Raw genomic sequence first — 24,937 nt, 5'->3', positions numbered from 1 at the left:
GAAATCATCCAAACAGCCTTGTGATAGGGGAAGTAAGTACAGCCACTCCTGCTGCATAGAGCTAGAGTTTAGGGCCCAAGCCAATAGCCACACATGGCTGAAGGAAACAAGGTGCCATCCTGCCACCACTCGGAGTGGCGACCAAGATGTTTGTCTGCATTTCCCATAGTGAGCAGGGCCTCAGATGGCTTTAGTAATATAATATTTCAGTTAAAACTCAGTTCCCATTGGAATTGAGAGCACAGAGCATTCTGAACTGAAAATGTACAAGCTATGTGAATGCTCATTTCAAAGGGGACATTTATTACATGGATTATATGTCAATCAGTCGGGATATTTTTGACTTATCCTCGGCCCTCTCTATAAAACAACGGAGAAGTTTTATTTGTCCAGTTTTTGCTGATAAACAACTGTCTCCATTGGCAGTTTTCTTCCTTTTCATGTAGCGTTCCATTTCTCACAAATGTTTGAGAGTGAAAATGTTATTTTCAGTATGCCTATGAGGCACTCATCCACATTTAAAAGGTGCACAATAGCACATTCTCGAACAATCCTCAAAATTCCCATTTAGAGGCCGAGACTTTGCTCGCATTAACACTGGCTGACAAACATTAATATTGCATTAACAAGCATCTATTTAAAAAAATTGCAGAATCTATGTGTTTTTTAATGATGTGTTTTTATTAATATTAATGCTACCAGCTTTTGTTTCAACCTACCAAAGGAGGATTTTGCAGTTGCAGGTCCTTTTTTTTTTTTTTTGCTGTTGAGCACAGAGAGGCTGAAAAGTATTCAAGGAAATAGCTTCTTTTTTTTCCCCTTTGTTCCCCATCCAATTGCATTCTCGGCTGTTCCGCCTACTTACCCTTATGGACAGCTGCTGTGTTGGTGCCTACACATTATTGCCTTCACCCCACTACAGTCTGCCTGGAAATTGTTCTGAGGTCATCGGGTTGGCAGTGGAGAGACCATTAGCTGCAAGTCCTCTAGACCATTAGCTCCTTGTGGGCAGGGATTGCGTCTACCAACTCTACTCTCTTGTAATAACAATAATAATTATTATTATTATGGTATTTGTTTAGCGCTATGTGCCAAGCACTGTTCTAAGCACTGGGGTAGATATAAGGTAATGGGGCTGTCCCACATAGGGCTCACAATCTTAATCCCCATTTTACAGATGAGGTAACTGAGGCACAGGGAAGTTAAAGTGGCTTGCCTAAGGTCATACAGCAGACAAGTGGTGGAGCTGGGATTAAAACCCACATCCTCTGACTCCCAAGCCCAGGCTCTTTCCACTAAGCCATGCTCTGTATTAAGAGCTTAATACAGTGATCTGCATTCAATAAATACCTTCGATCGATTGGCAATCTAAGGTCCGGGCCAAACCAAGCCCACCAGGCCTGGTCAGAGCCAAGGTATACAGTCTAACACCTATCTACACCTATTCTAACTTCCAAGAGGATATGGCTGCCCCTCTGGACTCATAGGACAGGTAGTCTCAACACGCCAAAGGGATTTCCTACCTAGACTGTGAGCCCTATGGGGGACGGGGACCATGTCCCACCTGATTATCTTGCATCTACCCCAGCATTTAGTATAGTGCTTGGCACATAGTAAGCACTTAATACATACTACCACCATGCTCTTTCCTGTAGGCAGAGTTGCAGCTAAGATTGGAAAAGCTCAACGTGATCTGTCAATCTCATCTGTTAATATGGTAGACGGTTCTTCCCTCTGGGATCCTTAAGTGGGCAGAGGCAGGATATGACTCCAAAATCCAACTCCTGCCCAGGGCAATCAGTGCCCACAGATGTTGGGTTGGCTCTACCCTATCTAAAAAGGAGTTTCCTACTGGAGAATTCTCTAGACTGTAAGCTCCCTCTAAACTCCAAGTGTAAAATGTAAACAGGGGACGTGCCTACCGACTCCATTGCATTGTACTCTCCCGAGTACAGTGCTCTGCACAGTCAGCATTTAGTAAACACTACTGACTGATCTATTTTAAAAATGCACCTGCCTTGTGCAGATCCAGTCACTACCACTTTTTTACTTTCCTAATAAATCCAAGGAGCAAACACTTCCTTCCAGGCCTGCAGGTAAGATTTTCTTTGAATCTATCAACTTATAAAAGATTTCATGAGCCCACAAAATGTTTTTCCTTTCCTCTCATGCTAGCATCCTTGTACTGATATATCTCATGCCACTAAGCCTCCATAACACTTCTCATGTTGCAGGGCACGTTTTCCATTTTTATGAAAATCCTTACTTGCCCACGCCTGCCCTTTGGTGACTTAATTTCTTGCTAGCATGAGGCTGGGCCAATCTACATAGCCGCTTCTTCCTTATACATGAAAGCCAGACAACTTTTCCTCTCTGAAGACTGTTCAGACAACAATTCATTTATTGAGCACCTACTGTGGGCAGAGCACTGTACTAAGTGCTTGAGAAAGCACAGTAAAAATAAAAGACACAGTTTCTGCCCTCGGAGCTTACGATCACATTTTATGGAAAATGATATTTTTCCAGTGATTTCATTATGCACCACCTAGAAGAAATAAAGAAGAAAATGGACTTCCCACATAATTAACTTCTACTTGAGGTGCAGCACTAAAATGATCCATATATTTTATTACTAGCCTGGCCCAAATCATGGCTACATTGTTATTGTAATTTGAGAAATACAGGCTCTCATAAAGTTTCCTCCTTCTCATAATGATAATAATTATAACAATAACAATAGTATTTGTTAAGTGCTTACCATGTGCCAAGCACTGTCCTAAGCAGTGGGGTAGCTACAAGGTTATCAGCTTGGACACAGTCTTAGTCCCACGTGGGGCTCACAGTCTAGATAAGAGGGACTAGAATTTAATCCCCATTTTACAGATGAGGAAACTGAGGCACAAAGAATTTAAGTGACTTGCTCAAGGTCACGCAGCAGACAAATGGCAGAGCAAGGATTAGAACCCAGGTCCTCTGACTCTCAGGCCATTGCTCTTTCCACTAGGCCTAACTGCTTTTATGTGCCTTCTTGTGAAATATGCTCGAAGTTTTTCAAAAAGTGATAAATTCTCAAGAAGGAAAAAACCAAATTAGCATTTACTTCCATGTAAAGTGGTGGGGTTCATTTGCATTCTTAGAAGGACTGAGTTTGATATGTTAACATCACTATTCTGTGATTTTAACTGCAGCCTAGGCTTTGAAGACTAAAGAGGGCTAGCACCCCATATATTCAAAGTGAGTAATAGAGAAACATATGGTGGAGCCACACTATTTTAACGAAACACTTAGTATTCCCAGTGACAAAGGGCCAAATGCCATAATTACCCCTAGGGTCATTTTGCTACCTTGCACTGAGTTGATTAAGTAACCTCTCACCTGCCTCCAATAAACCTTTTGACTCTTGGGTCTCACCAGGAAGGAGCTCAATTGCTCCATGTTGCATTCAGAGGGATTCATGCCTCATCCTCTAGATTGATCATTTACTTGATCAGCAGGAACTGGCACTGAGATGAAGTTGTAACTCACCTCCCAGACTTTGTCCTGTATCAAAGTCTGAAAGAAATTTACCAACCTTATCAAAACAGTCTAATGGAGAGTGTCTAATGGTCAGATTTTCCAAGACCTCAATCACAGGAAGAATCATTCCTCATCGCATACACAAACACACACAGAGACACACACACACATAGGACACCACTTTCTCTTATAAATAGTAAAGCTACACCTGAAGGTTGATTCCTCCCTGAGCACAGCACAATGAGTAATATACCACCTGGTGTGGGGGGGGGGGAGGAACGGGACGTGGTACTATTTCCACAAGGATTCCTATACGAAGTATCAATTAATAAAAAGCACTGGGCCTCCATGACAGAACACCCCAATCTGAGGGAAGCTGGTAAAAGTCATTAAAGAAATGCTGGATGAGCAAAATGCAAGCAATAAATTTTACAGCACTTTGTCAGGCTGTCACCTCAAAGCCCTTTATAATAACAATAAAGTAAATCCATCCAGCCGAGTTAATAATTAGTTAAAATCAGTTCAAAGTTAGTGATGCACAGACAAGTAATTCAGGACACATCATGATACAGCAAATTCATTTCATTTCTCAATTCTAGTTCATGTTTTTCATGGGCGTGCTTCACAAAGCCTGTTAAGAAAAAGAGACATTTTACACCCTGCGCTTCAGTGAGAACTAAGCATATGTATCAATGGGTAGAGGATGCGGATGTTGTTTAGGAAGATTAGAGGAGCATATGCCTCCAGGTTTTCTCTTCGGTAACCTGTTCCCGAGCATTTTTTTTCATTTTAATTTCATGTGAATGCTTAGGTCTGCAGGCTCGTGTGTTTGCATTTGTCCCATTCAAATCTATAAGCCACCTTCACATTCATCTGAAAATTTCCATTTTTGGTCGATTGTGCCTCACAAAAGTCTAGCATTTCACATGCATTTGAAGTCGATTCAAAGTAGATTTAGGTTTGTGCCATTAAACTTATCTTTAAATGGCTGCAAAATAGCACGTGGTTGTTCTGGGTGATATTTAGAAAATATTTTTATATTTTGCAGCCATTGCAAGTTATTCCGAATGTGTTATTCACAGCTAATTTCTTTTTGTCTGAGAAAGGAAGAACCCCCCTCCTTTGGATTCATTTCCACAGATGACGCTTCAGATACCGCTTTAAATCTCAGATGTTACACAGCATGCCCATTTAAAATAACTCATGAGCACATGGGGGTACACAAATGCACAAGCCAATTTGCCGAGAAAAGAGGCACCATCTCTATGAGAATGGTGTGGCAGATTTAAGTGAGCTCTGCGGCAGTTCACGTCATACATCTGAAATGAGGGTCCAGCCCTGGGAGCAAACGTAAACAAGATGTTCGCTTCCAACTAGGGGCAAAAGCAATTCTTTGTGAAGGATGAGATGCCAAGTTTTCACTTGATCAGACTCAATGAGAAAAAAAACACCCCATCCTATACTGTTCCTCTCTTCCCACCCCAAAATTGCAGATGGCACGAACAGATGTTGTGAGAAGAAAGAAGGCTGGTTCTGTTGAAGGAAGTCCCGGCCGACTAGCGGCCCTGTTGGAATCCCCCACTCGATACTGGCCAGGCCATCCCCTCAGCCATCTTGGCCCTCATGTGCTTACCTGTTTGTTACTGGTCTACTTATCATAATAAAGCATATCCCTCGAGCACCGTTTTTGTGTGACCTTCTACTAGGTGCTTGGGGAACATATGGAACAAGTCAATGGTGCTATCCCCACCTTCAAAGACCGTGCAAGAGATTGACTTTGATTTGTATTTCAATCTAATCATGTGATTATTATTTCTATCTATTCTCACATCCTTTCAACTACTGTCTACTTCTCCATCTGTGCCTATACCTACGACTGCAGTACAGAGGTCAGGCTCTGGCCAAAGCTTGTGATAAGGAAAATTCACATTACAGTACTCACCGTGTCCTACACCATGGACAAACCATTTCTTCCAATACCACGTCGCACTGTAACCCGTCTTGGACAGGCCCCGATCTCCTAACAGCCTTTCAGCCAAAATGTATAATGAAAGCACGCTTTATGGCAGAACCGTATAGTCTTTCCTATTTGACTGTAAACTTGAGGACTGTAATTGTTTTTCAAACCTGCATTGTAGTGCTCTGCACATAGTAAGTGCTCAATAAATGTCAATGATTGATTGATACTTCTCTATGCACCTCAACTGCACCGGTTGTGGAAATCAATCAATCAATCAATCAATCATTGGTATTTATTGAGTGCTGAACCGAAATGGAGAGTAAGCTCTTGAAAGAGAATAAGAAATGGGGATTCTTCTGTGAAGTACTGCTTTTAACCTGATTGTTCCATGTGGTCTATGAACTGGAGCAAGAGAGCAAGCAAAATAATGCCTAAATGAAATATCGTTGGCCCAGATGCTACTCAGCTCTACTTACTTCTTTCCTCTGACCCAAATAGTTTAAGGACTGAAGACTTCCAATACCTAACTAAATTTGAGGAACTGGCCATTGGAGCCTCGATCCTGATAAGACTGAAACAGGATACTGGTGAACAGAGGGAAATGATCGGAAAACATAACCAATTCTCGCTCCCCTTCTGAGCGTACATTTTATAATGGAGGGGGCTAAGCCACTGTAGGGGCATTCCAGAACCTCAAATTCCACTTGATGCCATTGGTGGCAGCAACATCTGGGATTATCTTCATTTATGCTCAGGATAGAAGCTGTAGCTCAGCTAATAATAATAATAACGATAGTAGTTTTCGTTAGGGGAATCTGTTATGTGCCTAACACTGCAGTAAACTCTGGGCTAGATATAAGATAGTCATGTCAGAAACAGAGCCTGTCTTAGGTGGGGCTAACGATTTAAGTAGGATGGAGAACAGGAATATAACCTCCATTTTACTAAAGAAACTGAGGCACAGAAGTTAAGTGACTTGCCCAAGGTTGCAAAGCAGGCAAATGGCAGCCAGGATTAGAACCCAGGTCCTCTGACTCTCAGGCCCTTTCCCCAAGGCCATGCTGCCGCTACATTTTACTCTACTGTTGACTTTTGTCAAAATTCTCCAATCCTTTGTGACTTTAGCAGGACGTTTAGTATTTGGGGGTATTTTTTGAAGACTATTCAGGAACTGCATCTGGTCTGGTAGCCTACCTCTCGTGTTCAACTGCTTGTGCTGGTTTCCCCAATACATCTAAAGGCAAAATAATTAGAAACTAATTAGAAATTAGTTAACTGGAAACTCTCTCACCATCGTTCATTCTCTTCCTCTAATGTGCTCCTATGTCTGATCTTGAGGATCCTCATACTCGGGTCGGAGATAACTGCACTGCCAATCAGACCCCAATAGCCAAATCCTGGATTTCGCTGCCAGAGTCCAAAGTGAGCAGGAGCTTGGTTGACTTATTCGACGCCCTTGAAATTTCCCGTGGGCCCTGTTCTTTGATTCTCACCTTAGGAATTCTGAAAGCATGGAACTAGCGCTCCCCTCAATGAGAAAATCTCAAGGACCGAGAGGGCCTAGAGCAAATGGCATTTTCCAGAGGGCTCTGGCCTTTAGAGTCCTCTGCTTAATAGTGAAATCCTAACTTATTGGTCTTTCAAGGCGAGTGCATCTTGCCTGTCACTCCTGGGAGGCAGGTTGAGAGGCAGGTGCATTATCTTCTAACTGGAGCCAGGGGAGGCTAAGTGGGCTCACTACGATCACATGACAAGGCAGTAGAGGGAGAAGGAGAACCCCAGCCAATCCAGTAGCCCTCAACACCGTAGACCTTGTCATCTCCTTGAAAGGCCAAAGGCAGACACATGATTGAATCATCTTATAAAACTGGTAACCAAATTGCAGGATAATTTGTTTACTTTTCTAAAGATCATCTGCCAACAAATAAATATGGAATTACACAAATAGCAGCGAAAGGATTTTTTTTAGGTGAAACACACTTGCACATAGAAACTTAATATCAGTGTCGTCATCATCATCATCATCATCAAAAGCATTTACTGAGCACTGACTGTTTGCAGAGCACTGTTTTAGGCACTTGGGATTATATGATAAAAGGCCTGGTCCCCACCCCTTTTTTTAATACTATTTGCTAAGCACTTACTATGTGCTGAGCACTTTATTAGGTGCTAATCAGGTTGGAAACTGTCCATGTCTCACATGAGGCTCACAGTCTTAATCCCCATTTTCCAGATGAGGTAACTGGGGCATAGAGAAGTTAGATGACTTGCCCAAGGTCACACAGCAGACAAGTGGTGGAGCTGGGATTAGAACCCAGGTCCTGTGACTTCTAGGCCCGTGCTCTATGCACGGGGCCACACTGCTGCTTAATTGGCATGCCCCTTGGGGAACTTACACTCCAATAAGCAAAAAATGAATCAAACAAAGAGATTCCATTTAAAAAATTTGAAAAGGTATTGCCAGGAGATACTCCGTACTGATTTTGAAGTGAACTGTAGCTTGGTTTTTCCATTGGAAGGGCACTAGAAATTGAGAAAGGTAAGCCCAAATGCAATGGGTAGTACTTCAACACTTATGGTTATGGATACTTTCTTACAAGGCTTTGGGGAGTTGAACACTGAGAAACTGTAGTTTCAGGATACAGTTTCAGGAATGTGAGGCTCAAGCATGGCAACCTCAAAAATGAAGAGAAGCAACCAGTTCACGGCTGTTTGAAACCTAAATTCATAGAAAGGTGTTGGGCCTCAAATATATAATAATAATAATAATAACTATTATGGTATTTGTTAAGTGCTTTCTATGTGCCAGGCACTGTACTAAGCGCTGGGACAGATCTAAGATAATCAGGTTAGACACAGTCCCTGTCCCACCCAGGGCTCACAGTCTTAATCCCCATTTTCCGGATGAGGTAACTGAGGCACAGAGAAGTGAAGTGACTTGCCCGAGATCACACCGCAGACAAATGGCGGAGCCGGCATCAGAACCCAGGTCCTCTGACTCCCAGGCCCGTGCTCTTTCCACTAGGCCAGGCTGCTTCTCAATACATAAGCAATATGTATTACAAGCAATGCAATGTACTTAATCCAGGGCCTCTTGGCCTAAGGAGTCCTGCCAGGATGGGCAGGGAGGCTGTGTCAGAGTGTCGATCCAGTGGGAAGGGAATTTAAGGAGCCCACCTCCCGCCCCGGACCGACACTCGCAAGCATGCACGAGTTGGGGTGGGAACCTCAGCTTCCTGAAGTTTGGCAGGGAGCTGAGTGGAGATGAGGTGGCAGGGGGGATAGGGGAGTTGGGGAGGCGGCAGCATCTCCCCAACTTGTACAAACCTTGAAAAGCCGGGCCTTCCCCCAACTTCTCTTGCCTCCAGGGATGACATTCTGCAGACCACCAGTGAACGAAGTGAAAATGTGATGTCCAGTCTTGGAAATACATGGGTTCAGGGACTATCATCTCCTAGAGGGAATTTGAAAGATCATCTGGTCCAGCCCTCTGTCTTTCCAGAACCATCCAGAACCATCCATTCATTTCTTACATCTTTCCAAGGATGAAAATCAGACAACCTCCCTCGGAAGCCTGCTCCAGATTATACTGATACCAACTCTACTCTCCCAAGCGCTTAGTACAGTGCTCTGCACATGGTAAGCACTCAATAAATACCATTGATTGATTGGTTAATAATAATACTTTGGATTTGCACACCGCTCTCTTTTTCCAAAGTGCCTTCACATCAATCACTGCATTTTGTCTTCACAATATCCCTGAGGCAGGGACAGGTAAAGATGAATATCCCCATTTTACAGATGAGAAACCGGGGGTACAGAGAGATTAAGTGATTTGCCTAGGGTCACCCAGGGGCAGAGCTGGGACTAGAACTCAGATCTCCTAAAGACCAGAACCATGCTTCCTCCCACTGTGAGAGTTATTTCCCGTTGTTTGTTCCTAGGGGACAGGGAAGAATTTATCAGCTCCATCCTCATAAAAAAATGAATTATTTGCATGAAATGACTCACTAGAGCACCTTTAGCCTTTTTATCCCTAGGTTAACCAACCCTCATTCCTTTCACCTTTACTCATGGGGTCTTTATTCCACCCTTTATTCATTTTTATTGCTGTTCCCTTAACCTTTGCCAGGCTCTTCTCACCCTCTCCAGCTTCTCTTTACTGTTAAACTTAGGGAACCAAAACTCTATAAAATAATCTTCTAGACTGCAACTTCTTGTTGGACACAGAGAGTGTCAACCAGTTCTTGGGACTGTACTCTCCCACCTACTTAGTACAGTGCTCTGCACACAGTAAGCACTCAATAAATACGATTGACTGAATAATCCAATGAGGGTCTGACCAAGGTTCAGTATAGCTGAAAGATCTATCACACTCCTTAGTGTCCCCCAATATCACGATGGCTTTTGTAATGGCCCCAATTTGCTGCTGCATTGAGCTGGTGGTCATGCCGCATGTTTGTGGGCATTTTTTGTCCTTGTACTGCCTCGTCATGATCTCCACTTATAGAACCATTTAAACAAAATTATCAAAATTAACAACAAAATTATTTGTACTTTATTCCCTGCCTGCCAACTGTTACCAATTTTGCCCATTTTACTGTCTTCTAAAACCTTGAAGAACACACTCAACTCAATTTTTCATCCAGATTATTGATAAAGATCTTGAATAGACCCTCCCCCACATTGCCTTCTGCAGAAAAATCACTTCATCTATCTATCCAAATTGACAGTCGAGACAGATTCTTCTGTGGTTTTGGAGAAAGGGGTGCAAACTCTTCGTTTGAAGCACTGGGGCAAACCTGGGTGAAGAGTGTTAAGAGGGTGGGGTTTGGGGGAAAGAGCTTTAAGGGAGTATGAGAGAGAGGACTGGGGAGTGGAGTAAAAGGAAGATAGAGGAAGAAGACACTAGAGGGATAGGGACGTGGAAGGAAAGTAAAGGGGGAGAGAAAGGAAAAGAGGAGGGGAGGGAAAGAGAAGAAGGGTAGGGATGCTTCATGTCTGCTGCTGCATCATCTGCACTGCTCCCACCATTCTTACCAGCCAAGGAGCAGAAGCAGAGGATGGTGACTTGGGGTTTGGAGGAGCACAGTGGTTGCACAGACCAGCCTCACCAGAATTACGCAGCTCCTGTAGTGGCTCCGGAACCCAGACATCCACTTCACTCCCAGAGCCTCCCTCAGCCTGTCTCACAGACTCGGGGTTGGAGAAGTGTATATACAGCTTAACCTCACAGGGCTTCGAAGTCAGGGGCAAGAGTAGCCGCGGGTCTCTAGTAGCCTAGAGTCCAGCGAGAGAGAGGTTAGGTGGGTGGCAGGTGCCATGTCAGGGGCCAGGGAGATGTGGCCTGTCAGGAGGGTCAAAAAATTAAGTCGCCTCTTCCAGCTCCTTTCCAACCCTTATTAGTGGAGTGGACTACCTACAGCTATCCACCCTGTCCAAAAACCTGTGTGGGTGAGGCTAATGGTTTGGTCCCTTTGGAGAAATCCAATGGTCCCCTTTCCCTTTTGGAGCTGGGACTCCTGCTTCAATGGGAATGTCATGTGAGACAGAATCCAAACCCTTACCAAAGACCAGACAGATGATCTCTACTGCTTCCCCCTTGTCTAGTTGACTTCTCACTCTCTCAAGGAAGAAAATTTTGCAACTGTCTGGTCTGTTTGCTCTTTCCCAAAGTCTAGTTGATTTGCAACCTACTATCCCTTAGGTGGTTGCAAATTGGAAGAACAACAGTAACACTTTCCTTGGTTTCATTCCAGAAAGGAAACACTAGCAGGAAAGAAAGGAGAGGAAAAGAGGGGGAAGCAAGGTCATATTGCAAACTGGGCAAGGTAGGGGAAGAGCTAAAACAAAAGGCCGGATCTTTGGCTTAACAGATGCATAGTCAGCTAGCTCAGAGTCCCGAAGCTGAAGTGGTAGAACTTTTCCCTGACTCCTAGCTAGGAGAAACTAGCTTAGGTAACAGGGACAGTGCCTCTTATTTATAAGTTCCTTGTGGGCAAGGATCATCTATACCTACTCCTTTCTGTTGTACTTTTCCAAGCACTTAGTACAGTGTTCTACACACAATAAGGGCTCAGTAAATACCACTGATTGATTGAGTCACGGTATGAGAGGAATGGGCTGAGAGAAAGGGGAGGTTTAGGTGGGTGGCAGGCCACTGCATAGATTGGAGGGATTTTTCTAAAGTACTTCTCAAACTGCCCAAGGCCCCTATGTGCAGGCACAGAAATTCCACTAGGAGCATGCTGTGTTCAGTGGCCATGCCCCGGTCCTACAGCAAGTTATCTTGACCATGAAGAGACCTCATTAAGTCAAATCTAGGACACTCCAAAGCACATTCTTGTTCCAGTAGAACAACAGACTTCCACTGACCCCATTCTGGGTGGCTCTAGCCCAAATGGCGCAACCCAAGTAGGAGTGTTTTGGTGCCCCTCCCAGTGCCAGGCCTGGGTAAAATTGCTCCGCTGACGAAACTGCTACTATTCTGGTGGCCAATGCACCCCACCCTGACTAAGTTGCTGCTGAAGTAGCATCAGCAACCACAACAGTGACAGGCCGTGATGATATAAGCACAAATTACATCCCTCTCAGGCTTCCCTCCTCCTCCCCTTTTCCCCACTCCCAGGGGACCCTACACATACGCATGCACACACACACACACTCTGCCCATTTAAGGCACACCAAGTCCAGTGACCTGGAACATTGGCTCCTAAATCCAGTCTTAGTCACAGTTACTAAATCTAAACATATTCAGCATTAACTAAGTATCTCAAGAAATGCATACCCTCCATGCTTATAAAATCTTGGTGACTGTGCACATATCTATACATTTGCTCCCAGCCCATTCATCTTCATTCAATAGTATTTATTGAGCGCTTACTATGTGCAGAGCACTGTACTAAGCACTTGGAATGAACAAGTCGGCAACAGATAGAGACAGTCCCTGCTGTTTGACGGGCTTACAGTCTAATCGACAGAAAACGTATGCAGTTGCTCGGGTTATTCAGGGGAACCCAGAACTCCGGTCTCGGTCGCTGCGATCCACTTCAGAAACTTCTTCTCTTTCATGTTTTGTATCTTCCGATTCAATTCTCCTTCCTTTCTGGAGGCCCAAATAATGCTGAATTCTGGCTGCCTTGGGCTCATCTACTGAAGATCTACAGAAGTATTTCCCTTCTGATTTTCTTCATTGTAGTCCCACGTCTATACGTTGTTTTTTTTCTTTTTTCTTCTTGCTACTGTCAGTCTCAGGTTTGGAAAAAATAATTGAAGGCAGCACAAAGTTGTGAAACTAAATAGTACAGCTGCTTCCCTGTGCAAGGAATTTGCCCTAAGTGGTGCTTCTCCATGAGTTGTTTTTTTTTTAATGAGCTGGTGACTTAACACTGAGTTTATAGCTAATTCAGGCTGAAGAGATATTAATGATGCTCTTTCAGTCAAGTGAGATTCAATGAAGTCCCTTCTTACACTACCTATCTTAGGTGTGATCATTCTGTTAAAGTAATGTAAAACATATTCACATTGTACAGTAAGAGCAACAACCCCATACAAATGCTCAGTCATTTCAGAAATAACATGAGCAAAACACAAAGTCACCAGCAGAACATCCCACAGTGCAAAACTCTGTCATTTGAATAACTGCAGCAAACCTCCCCACTATTCTCTCTTTCAGAATATCAAACCCATTCTACCTCATCTTGGATATTTCTTTTTTATCAAACTAATCTCCTTTAGTATGACTGTTCTGTGGCTATGTCCTCATAACTCTCCTCAGGGTAGGCTCAAAAATCTGACCACCTGCAGCCATACTGTTAGAGCTCTCTACAGGCTTTTTGACATTCTAAACTCTCAGAAGCTAGGGACTGTGTCTTTTACTTCTAGTGCACTCTCAATCAATTGAATTTATTGAGAATTTACTGTGTGCAGAGAACTGTACTAAGTGTTTGGGAGAGTAAAAATAACGATATAACAGAGTTTTTAGACACATTCCCTGCCCATAATGAGCTCACAGTCTAGAGGGGGAGTGCTTAGTTTTTCCAATGCTTAATACAGTACCTGGCGCACAGTAAGTACTTAACAAATACATTATTACTTTGTTTTGTTGTGTTTTATGGTATTTGTTAAGCACTTACTATGTGCCAGGCATTGTACTAAGCTCGGGGTGGATACAAGTTAATCAGCTTGGCCAAGGTCCATATCCCGCATGGGGGTCACAGTCTAAATCCCCATTTTACAGATAATGTAACTGAGGCCCGGAGAAGCTAAGTGGCTTACCCAAGGTCACACAGCAGACAATTGGCAGCGCCAGGCCTTCTGATTCCCAGACCCATGTTCTTTCCACTTGGCCATGCTGCTCTGTTCACTGCTCAGCACAAGATGGCCAATACCTCTCCCCTTCCTGGGCATCCATTGTTTAGGGGAAGGGGAAAGAAAGCATGCTGTGGCCTCAGTGGTGCCACGATAAATCTGCGCATACACTGTGTTCAAATCGCTGGCCCAGAGTTGTGTTCCCCTCCTTGAATTTCTGTGTGCCGATCTGACACTGTTAGAAGTAAACATCCATGCATTCATGGGAATGGATGGTCCCAACCCCTAAAAGTATGGTCAGCTCTAGAGTGACCACATACCCCCTATTTTATGGAATATCCCATACGTTGGCCAATTTTTTGGTTTGCTTACTTTTCAGTGGTAATTGTTGGGCACTTACTATGTGCCAAACACTGCTCTAGACGCTGGGGTAGACACAAGATATTCAAGCTGGACACAGTCCCTGTCCCACATGCGGCTCACAGTCTAAGTAGAGACCTCTAGAGGTATGGTCAGCTCTAAAAATAATAATAATGTTGGTATTTGTTAAGCGTTTACTATGTGCAGAGCACTGTTCTAAGCGCTGGGGTAGATGCAGGGTAATCAGGTTGTCCCACGTTAGGCTCACGGTTAATCCCCATTTTACAGATGAGGTAACTGAGGCACAGAGAAGTTAAGTGACTTACCCACAGTCACAGCTGACAAGTGGCAGAGCCTGAATTCGAACCCATGACCTCTGACTCCCAAGTCCGGGCTCTTTCCACTGAGCCACACTGCTTTCCCTCTAGAGTGGCCACATATCCCGTTTTATGGAATACCCCATTTTTTTTGGCCAATTGTTCCTCAAGTGTTCACACGGCCCCTGTGAAATCAATACAGGATGCACTTTGTTCCATATTTTCAAAATGAAATTAACTTATGCATTTCCATCCACTACTAGAACAACCCCAATCCCACAGCCAAAGCTGTTCTGTGTGGTATTTAACCCACGTCGCTGTGAACGTCTCTGCCCCATCCTTGCCATATGGGTCCCTTAAAGCCCATGCCTCCTGATATGGAGATAAAACAGAACTGGACAACTCTGAGCCTGCAATTCCCATGACTTTGGAGCCGAGCATCAGAAAGAAACTCCTCATCATCGGCTTTAAAGCACTCAATCACCTTGCCCCTTCCTACCTCACCTTGCTGCTCTCCCACTACAATCCAGCCCTCACGCTTTGCTCCTCACACTTTGCTCCTCTAATGCCAACCTACTCACTGAACTTTGATCTCATCTATCTCGCCGCTGCTGACCTCTCACCCGTGTCCTGTCACTGGTCTGGAATGTCCTCCCCCTTCATATCCGACCTTCAGAGCTTATTGAAGGCACATCTCCTCCAAGAGGCCTTCCCTGACTAAGCCCTCATTTCCTCTTCTCCTACTCCCTTCTGCATTGCCTTTAGATTTACTCCCTTTTTTCATCCCTCTCTCCCCACAGCCCCACAGCACTTATGTACATACCTTGTAGGCAGCAGGAGCTGAGAGGAATGTAGAAGGGGTGGTCTCCAAGACTCTGTGTGTGTGTGTGTGTGTGTGTGTGTGTGAAGAGTGGGGAATGACCTTGACTTCCTATCTCAGATCTCAGCAAGGGACTGCCCTAAGGGTGTCAGGAGCATTGAGGAGGAAGAACTGACCACTTACTTCTCCAGTGAAGAGCTAGGATGCCAGTCCACAATGAAAAGCCAGGGGCTACTGCAAATAGGGGAAGCTTTTCTGCAGTCTCACATTTCCATCTGCCTTCAGGACATCTCTACCTGAATGCCCCGGCTACACCCCCAATTTAACATGTCCAAAACAGAACTCCTTATCTTCCCACCCAAACTGGTCCTCCTCCTAACTTTCCCATCACTGTAGACAATAGCGCCATCCTCCTCGTCTCACAAGCCCATAACCTTGGCATCGTCCTGGACTCATCTCTCATCCAAACTGCATATTCAGCCTGTCACCAAATCCTGTCAGTTCTACCTTCACATCTCTGGAATCTTCCCCAAACTGCTACCATGCTGATCCAGGCACTTATTATACCCTGCCTTGATTACTGCATCAGCTCCTTCCTAACCTTCCTGCCTCCTGCCTCTCTTCTCTCCAGTCCCTACTTCACTCTGCTGCCTGGATCATTTCTCTAAAAATTCACTCAATGTCTCTCCTCTCCTCAAAAACCTCCAATGGCTGTGCATACATCACTGTATCAAATAGAAACTCCTTACCATCAGCTTTAAGGCACTGGATCAACTCTCTCTCTCTCTCCTACCTACTCTCTCTGATCTCCTTCCACAACCGAGCCCATGCACCTCGCCCTGCTGACCCCACCATACCTGGATCTCATCTTTCTCACTGCCAACCCCTTGCCCACATTCTCCCACTGGCCTAGAACTCCCTCCCACTTCCCATTTGACAGACCACCATTTTCCCCATCTTCAAAGCCCTACTATAATCATATCTTCTCCTAGAAGCCTTCCTTATCTAAGCCCTCCTTTCTGCATCACTTATGCACATAAATCTGTACCCCTTTGAACACACTGATTTTCACCCATCCCCCCACCCCACAGCACTTGTGTATATATACATCTGTAATTTCTTTTAATGTCTGTCTCCCACTCTAGTCTGCAAGCTCCTTGTGGGCAGGGATCGTGCCCTACTCTAATCTATTGTACTGTACTCTCCTTAGTGTTCTGCACACAGTAAGCACCCAATAAATGTCACTGATTGATGGGACGAGGAGCCCCACCCATCTTTGAAATTGCTGGGGAACACTGGAGAGGAGAGTTCTAGGGTGACCCCAAGTGGACCCCAGGGATCTGGGGGTTGGATCCCTCTAAGGCATTATCAAGGCCCAATGAATTAAGTGTCCCCATAGCAGTGGTAAAGAGGGGACTATGACAGAATATACTCCAGGCTGGGAGACAGGGGAAGGATCTGACCCACTGCAGCGGAGGAAAACAACCAGCATCTGCCACCTTCCCTCCTGTCTACAAGGACCCCTGCTCCTGGCATGCTCTGTGCATGCTAAGCCACCGGGATAAAAGCTGTCATTGCCTGCCCTCAGCATCCCAATCAATCAATCAATCATCAATGGCATTTATTGAGTGTTTACTGTGTGCAATTACAGAGAGGGAAATGGCAACTTAAAGTTATGTACATAAGTGCTGTGGGGTTGAGGGTGGGGTGAATCTAAAGTGCTCAAGGGGTACTACTCCAGTAAGTAACTATCAGAAGAGTAATAATAATGTTGGTATTTGTTAAGCGCTTACTATGTGCATAACACTGTTCTAAGCACTGGGGTAAACACAGGGGAATCAGGTTGTCCCACGTGGGGCTCACAGTCTTAATCCCCATTTTACAGATGAGGGAACTGAGGCACAGAGAAGTTAAGTGACTTGCCCACAGTCACACAGCTGACAAGTGGCAGAGCTGGGATTCGAACTCATGAGCCCTGACTCCAAAGCCCATGCTCTTTCCACTGCGCCACGCTGCTTCAAGTATCCACCCCAGCGCTTAGTACTGAGCCTCACTTAACAAATACCATATTCCGCGGTCCAGACTGTAGCTCATTGTGGACAGGGAATGTCACTATTTATTGTTGTAGTGTACTTTCCCAAGCACTGCACACGGTAAGTGCTTAATAAATATGACCGAATGAATGAATCTGAGCACACAGGTGTCCCAGAGGACAAGGCTAGTAGGGAAAATGAAGGCTTGGTCAGGAAAGGTATCTTGGAGATGGGATTTTAGGAGGGTTTTGAAGGTGGAGTCAGGGGAGAACTGTCATATATGAGGAAGGGAGTTCCAGGCCAGAGGGAGGACATGTACAAGGGGTAGGCAGTGGGACAAAGGAGATGGAGGTACAGTGAGAAGTTTGGCATTAGAAGAGCCAAGTGCGTAGTTGGGGATGTGGTAGGAGATAAACAAGGAAAGGTAGGAGGTGGAGAACCGACTGAGCGCCTTAAAGCCGACGTACTGCCTCCTCAGGAACCGGCACCAGCTCTCCTCAGCACCACCGGGGAGACTCCACCCCATCCCATCTTCCTCCACCCTGGCGGGAACGAGAAAAGCATACCCAGCGCGAGGCGTCCACAAAACCCGGGGAAAGCTGGTGGCTGTTGTAGAAGTCACTATGGCTATGGGTGTGCCTTGGACTCACCCCTTGAAAGTCTTCCTCTAGCCACAGAAGCTTAGTGATTTTTGTTTCCTTGGACTCACCCCTTGAATGTCTGTTCCTCTAGCCACAGAACCTTAGTGATTTTTGTTTTTACTTTGTGTATTCATCCTTGTGGTTTATGCTGTTTTAAATGTGTCTGTCTCCAGTCCCCTCTCCTCCATGTACTTATATGTTTAAACTGTGAACCTCCCAAAGGCCAGGGACCCTGTCAAATTCTCTTTTGTGTCTTCTTTCCCAGTGCTCAGCACAGTGCCCTCACTCAGTAAGCGCTTAATAAATACTACTACTCCTCCCAATTTACCTTCTAGGCCTCTCCAGGAATGGGCAGCCCAACTGAAATAAAGGCATTTAATTTTGTCATAGAACACTGCATATGACCGTGACTCGATCCCTGCCGTTAACTGAACCATGAAACCAGAGTCAGTTACAACACTATAAAAGAGTTGGTAGACAAGTAAATTTGTACAAAATGTGAAAAGCTCAATGCACTGAAACGTGAGTGACAAATACTGCACGGGTGAATTTATTTTACTACTCCAGTACACCTTTGATGCAAAACGATTTATTCGGGGGTACATCCGGATTATTTGTGGATTCTGATGGCATCAAAGGGGTCATTCGTAACTCCAAAAGCCACTCCAAAAGCAGAACACTGTTCTAAGCGCTGGGGTAAACACAGGGGAATCAGGTTGTCCCACGTGGGGCTCACAGTCTTAATCCCCATTTTACAGATGAGGGAACTGAGGCACAGAGAAGTTAAGTGACTTGCCCACAGTCACACAGCTGACAAGTGGCAGAGCCGGGATTCGAACTCATGAGCCCTGACTCCAAAGCCCATTTTAATTAGAAGAATGAAAGCTTAGAAAGAATTGCACTGAGGAGAAAGTGTGCACATGCCACTCGGGGTTTTTTTCCACTCGGTTATCAGGAATTACTTTAAATCATGGTTTGTAAAGAGCAGCAACTCGTACCTTCCTTACACGCGTCTCAAAAAAGCCAGGAAAGTTTGTGTGATAGGAAAAGAATACCATCTATCTGCTCCCGACGGGGCTTTAATGAGCGTTTCACCCCACTCGCTGTGCAAGGGGATGCGGAACCCGAGTCCTTCCTAAGTAAGCGTGGCTGGATCCAGCTTGGGCAGGTGTTTCCTCTCTCGCCGTTCTTGAAGCCGTTTGGATCCAAACGTTCGTTCATGCCCCCTTCGATGCCGGCAGGCCAGGTGTTTTTAAACAAAACATCTGTGGAGGCAGTCCGGGCACTTTTACAGGGGTTCCCATACTGACTGGGCAGGACGCAGGGCCCTGCCCCGCTAAATCTGAGTTCGGCGAGAAAGAACTGGGGTATTCGTTAAGTGCCTTCTAGGGGCCGGACACCGCGCTAAGCTCTGCGCTAAGATGATCGGACGAGGGTAAGGAGCACGGGTATTGAGTCCCCATTTTCCAGAGGAGGAAGGTGAGGCACGGAGAAGGGCATCTAGCAGGCAAGCGGCGGATCCAGGATTAGAACTCGAGTCTCCTGATTCCCCAGTTGCCTCGGGCTCTCGGGTGGACGAGACAAGCAAGTCAGTACCGTCTGTCTCTCTGGCAAGTGGGACCTACGGGAACAGTGAACTGACAGTTCACCGTTGGTCGTCACAGACGGTTCCCTCGGGGCCCGAGTGGGAAAAGGCTCTAACTGGATGTCTAACTCGGTGGCTCCTCCCGGCGGGAAGGAAGGCCCGGGAGCCGGCGCCCACCGGTACTCGGGCACCAGATCCGGAGCATCGACCTCCCCTCGGCCAACTCCTGACCCCTTTCCTTGTCCGTCCTCCCTTCCTGAAAAGCACACTCTCCCGTCCCTAGCTCTTCCAGTGGCGCCCGATTCTCCGCCGGGAGCCCCCGAGGCCGTTTTTCTCCAGCCGCCGCTGCGCTCCCGGCCCATGCGCCTCCTGCCCCCCCGTCCCCTCCCCCCCGCCCCCCCAGCCCCCGCCCGCCCCGGTCCCCACCGCCTCCCACCCCCCAACTGGGAAGGACGCAGACGGCGGGCAGGGTTGGGGGACAGTCGGTCGGGGGGGACGGAGACGGGGCGACGGGCCGCTTTCTAACCCCGCTCGGCTGAAACCTCCTGCCCCCGTCCCGCTCGCTGGGACAAGCCGCGGGGAGCAGCCCGCGAGGCCTGGCTGGGGCTGGAGGTGCTGGTGGGGAGAGGAGGCGAAGGAGGAAAAGATCTGCGGGAGATCCCGGACTTGTATGCGCTCAAGTCTCCTCCCGTTGGTCGCTTCCAACCATCCCCACCGAATCACGTTATTTGTATTACTATCACTACTCAGGCAGCCAGGCAGCTTTCTGCAGCGTTCCCGACCGAGCGGTGCCTTTCAACAATAATAAAAGCGGAGCAAGCGGTCCAAGAAGAGTAGGAGCAGAAGAGTAGGAGCCCAGCGAGGTCCCTTAACCTTGGGGGGGGGCGGGGGGGGGCCTACCGCTGGCTCAACTGGCCGCCCGCAGCCTTCGCTGTGCGAGCACGGATCCTGCCCCACTGCCCCGAGGCCCATCCCGGGACGTTTTCCTGCGAAGCACCCTTCGCCCTTCATTCTGACTCCCCACTTCGCTTCCATCCTCCCTCCTCTCCCCGGGGACGGGAGACCGGGAAGAGTTGTTTCCCGAAATATCCCACACAACTGAGACCAGAAAAACGGGTCGGGGGGTTTCCTCTCTCTCTCCCTCTCTCCCCCCTCGTTTACACAACTGCTCTCACGAGAATCATCAAACTTCTTTCTTGCGTTGAGTTAGGTGTCTCTCCTCTGCCTCCCACCCCTCCCCAAAACGCTTCTGCCGGGACCCATCAGGAAAATAAACCTGACCATCCCATTCCCCCACCCCGCCTCTAAATATTGGTTTTCAGATACAGACACGCACACACGCACGCACACACCTCTCTTCCCATCGCTCTGATGACATCTGAACCGAATCCGGATTTTACGAGACGGACTGAAATACAACCCAACAACACACAGCCGAGATGAAATACACCGGGAGACCCCCAGGTTAAAAAAAGGATCTGGGCTACAGGAAAGCCCGTACCTGCTCGGGATGGCTGGCGAGTTACCGTGCGGGCGCGCGCGTGTGTCTGTGTGTATGCGTGTCTGTGTGAGTGTGTATTCGAGCACTGTTTGTGTTCGCATGTCACGGGGGTGCAGAACATCTGAGGGAAGGAGGCTGGGGGGTGTGGAGAGGGGCAGGGGATGGGGGTGGAGGGGTGGGGAGTGTCACTGTCCTAGTTTGCCCCGGTCCCGTGTCTGAGTTTACCGCGGTAGCGACAGTGACAGCGACACGTACGGAAAGTTTGCAAGGGGGCGGGTGGGGGTGAGGGTGGGGGAGAGAGAGAAAAGGAGTGCGGGTTACCTGTCCTATATTGACGAATCCGTATTTGCTAGCTATCCTGTTGGCCTCCTGGAATCCCCCCGTTATCTTCACAGCCCAGTGGTTGGTGTACATTCGAGTCCTGCACATGGGCATCAAGAAGCCCAGAAAGAGGACGGATACACAGAGCAGGTCCAATCGTCCCGGACAGCAGCCACTCTTCCAGCCCATCTTTTCCTTCGGTTCTTCCTCCTCTTTCTCCTCCTCGTCGTCAGCCAAGCACTCCACACAACTTCTCTTTCCTTCCGAGGCTTTTCCCGTCCTCTCGCGGCCCCTTAACGTTCACCTCCTCCAGACGGACAACCCCAGCAACAGCAGCGGCGGCGGCGGCCGCCGGTAATCTCTCGGTTTGAAGTGGCGGAAACAAGAAATATCTTAGAATATTGCATTGAACCGTAGGCTGGCTTCAGACCATTTCTGACTCTTAAGGTGTATCGCCCTCGTCTCTCCTCTGCAGGGGTTAAAGCGCTCCCACAGCTTTGATGTAGCGCTCTCTTCTCGTAGAGGAAAAAAAAAGTGTTTCGAGTTTTTCTTGCTTTCTGCCTTAGTTCTTTTTGGCTCTCCCCGATCCTTCTTCTCTTTCCCTGATTATCCTCCTCTTTCCCCCTCCTCCTCCTCTTCCTCCTCCTCCTCCTCTTCCTCCTCCTCCTCCTCCTCTCTGGCCCAGAGCAGTAGCAGCAGCAGCAGCAGCAGGCGGCAGTGTAAGAGTGTTGGCAGCTGAGCGCCTCCTCAGCTCAGACGGATTCGGGAACCTCTCTCCCTCCCTCTCTGAGTAGTGAATGTGGAGTGTGAGTGGAAATGGCAGCAGCGCCTTCTCTGCATAAATGACTCTCCCCCCCCGGCCCCGACACCCCTCCTTCTCCACCTCCCCTCCCCCCCCCCCCACCCCCGCTCGTCCGAAAGCGTCCGAGCCCGAGAGCTCACCAGGTCCTAGCGCCGCCACATTCGGCTCGTCACCCCTACGCTGCCTGGGCCAGAAGGACCTGTGAAGTCACCGAAACCAACCCAAACCAAGCCAGACCCTCCGTTTCCTGCGAACGTGTCAGTGCTTTCCCAAATCAAAGGAAGGTATGAACCAGCCCAGAGGCTTGCGAGCCGAGGAGTTCTTGCAGCCTCACCCTGAACGTCCTTAACAACTAGCATTCAAAAAGGTCAATTCCATGTCAATTGCCGACGAATAACCCGAGATTTGCACTTCGTTAATTCTTCACGCTTTTTAGCAACTGTTTATTTTACACCTTCTGCTCCGGAGCGAGACGATCTAACGTGACGAGGAGGCGCATCGACTCTCTGAAAAGGGATCGATTAGTAGTGCAGCTCCCAAACTGGAGAGATCACGCTACTTGCTGGCATTTGAAAGCAGTGCTTGGGGTCCATCCCGTGCGACTCGAGAGACGAGTTAAATTCCAGAATCGCAGCCAAATCTACCCGTGGATATGTAGGGTGGAATTGGGGTTGGGGAAGCAGAAGTTTTCCGTACAATGCCGGACTGAGAATAGAGAGTACTTTGCCAAGGGGAGAAATCCTCCAATTCTTTTCCAGCCACCTCGTGAGTCCCAGAACCTGGGAAGCGCATCACTAAACCGAAAATTTATAATGCCCAATTCACATTAAATGATCTCATACTCCTACTTCATTTTCCCTTTAAAATACATTTTCCTTTAACCTTTCCCTCACAAATTATATGTCGAAATGTCAAATGGTGTCTCGGGGGGCGGGGGGGGGGGAGAGCAGGAAGGGAAAAAAAAGCCGATTTGACCCACTCCCTCAGGTCTCCCCCCCCCCCCCAAACTGACAAAACGGTTTGACAAAAGGAGAAAGATAAGGTTAGTTTTCCTTTTAAGTCATCTTTACCCCAATTCGGAATTCTCACCGCCCTCTCAGCCAGGCTAGGTATTTTTCCCTTCCTTCTTATAGTCTTGTACTACATTAGCTAAATATACTGTGACAGGTTAATTTATCTCAATCCACCGCTTTGAATAATGATACTTTGTATTTATCTAGCACGTCACCTTTCTTCCAAGGAGTTAAAATATCTTTACAAACATTTAACCCTCACGGACCTCCGGTCAGAAACAGCACAGTATTGTTTCCTCCTATTTTACAAATAAAAAGGAATCAGAGATGAAATATTAGATGATGGAGCCGTGGTGCTCAATTCTGGGCCCAAACCTGGCAATTTCCTATTCCCAAGATGTGTCTGCACAGAGCAAACACGTTAGAAAATTTTAGAAGAAAATGTTATTTTCGTCTCATCTCTATCCGGAGCAATTTCCCAAGTGCGAGCGCCTGCCTGGAATTCACAGGGAGTATAAACGGTGCAGATAATATTGAAAAATCTCTAGCGCCACCTCCGAGCCCACCCCAAAGGACTATGATGTCACCATCTCTCCCTAGTTGACAGCAAGCATTCCACTTCCTTGCCAGCTTGAATGGCTTCAGTGTCTTCCCCGAGTCCAAGTGAAATGCTAACAAAGGGACAGGGTCAAGGTAAGGCTACCAGTACTAGCAGCTTGCCTGCCCATGACCCTGGGTCAGTCAGGTGGAACATCTGAAAAAGGAATCCCAAGTGCTTAGTACAGTGCAGGGCACCTAGCAATAAAAAATACTAATAATAATTGTGGTATTTGTTCAGCACTTACTACGCACCAAGCACTGTACTCTAAGCACTGAAATACAACACCATCAGGTGGGGGACAGTCCCTGTCTCACAGGGGTTTCAAAGTCTAAGAGAGAGGGAGAACGGGTAATGAATTCTCATTTTACAGATGAGGAAACTGAGGCAAAAGTCGGTTAAGTTCCCCTAGACCGTGAGCCCGTTGTTGGGCAGAGATTGTCTCCTCTCTTGCTGAATTGTACTCTCCGAGTTCTGAGTACAGTACTTGGCACACGGTAAGCGCTCAATAAATACGATTGAATGAATGAATGAATGAAGTGACTTGCCCAAGGTCACTCAGCAGGCGAGTGGCAGAGCCGTTATTAGAATCCAGGTCCTCTGACTCCCAGGCCCATGATTTTTCCACTAGGTCGTGCTGCTTCCCATGAGTGTTCAATAAATACCATTACCACCACAATCCATGGTTATCCTGCTTTTCACTAAATACCATTACTACCACAATCCATGGTTATCCTGTTTTGCCTCCAATCGTCTCTGCCAACTGCTTGCTATATGACCTTGGGTAAGTCACTTCACTTCACTGTCCCTCGATTTCCTCATCTGTAAAATGGAGATTTAATACCTGCTCTCCGTCCTACTTAGACTGTGAGCCCCATGTGGGACAGGGACTGTGTTCAACCTGATAATAATAATAATGTTGGTATTTGTTAAGCGCTTACTATGTGCCGAGCACTGTTCTAAGCGCTGGGGTAGATACAAGGTAATTAGGTTGTCCCACATGAGGCTCACAGTCTTAATCCCTATTTTACAGAAGAGGGAACTGAGGCACCGAGAAGTTAAGGGAGTTGCCCAAAGTCACACAGCTGACAAGTGGCGGAGCCAGGATTAGAACCCATGACCTCCGACTCCTAAGCCCGTGCTCTTTCCACTGAGCCACG

At 46.9% G+C, this 24,937-nt stretch overlaps 1 protein-coding gene across 1 annotated transcript in view; it reads right to left on the bottom strand.

Moving 5' to 3' along the window:
• The window catches only part of PCSK5 (proprotein convertase subtilisin/kexin type 5), a 409,642-nt gene extending 387,644 nt beyond the window's left edge, over nucleotides 1-21,998 (bottom strand). Inside the window, 1 exon segment of the mRNA XM_039910756.1 lies at nucleotides 21,365-21,998. Coding sequence (XP_039766690.1) covers nucleotides 21,365-21,553 — 189 coding nt within the window. The 5' untranslated portion in view covers nucleotides 21,554-21,998.
• Between the last annotated feature and the right edge of the window lie 2,939 nt (nucleotides 21,999-24,937).

The sequence above is a fragment of the Ornithorhynchus anatinus genome, chromosome X5, assembly GCF_004115215.2.
Source record: "Ornithorhynchus anatinus isolate Pmale09 chromosome X5, mOrnAna1.pri.v4, whole genome shotgun sequence".
Taxonomy (NCBI): domain Eukaryota; kingdom Metazoa; phylum Chordata; class Mammalia; order Monotremata; family Ornithorhynchidae; genus Ornithorhynchus; species Ornithorhynchus anatinus.
The sequence above is the reverse complement of the archived record's forward strand: the minus strand, read 5'-3'. Positions and strand labels throughout refer to the sequence as shown.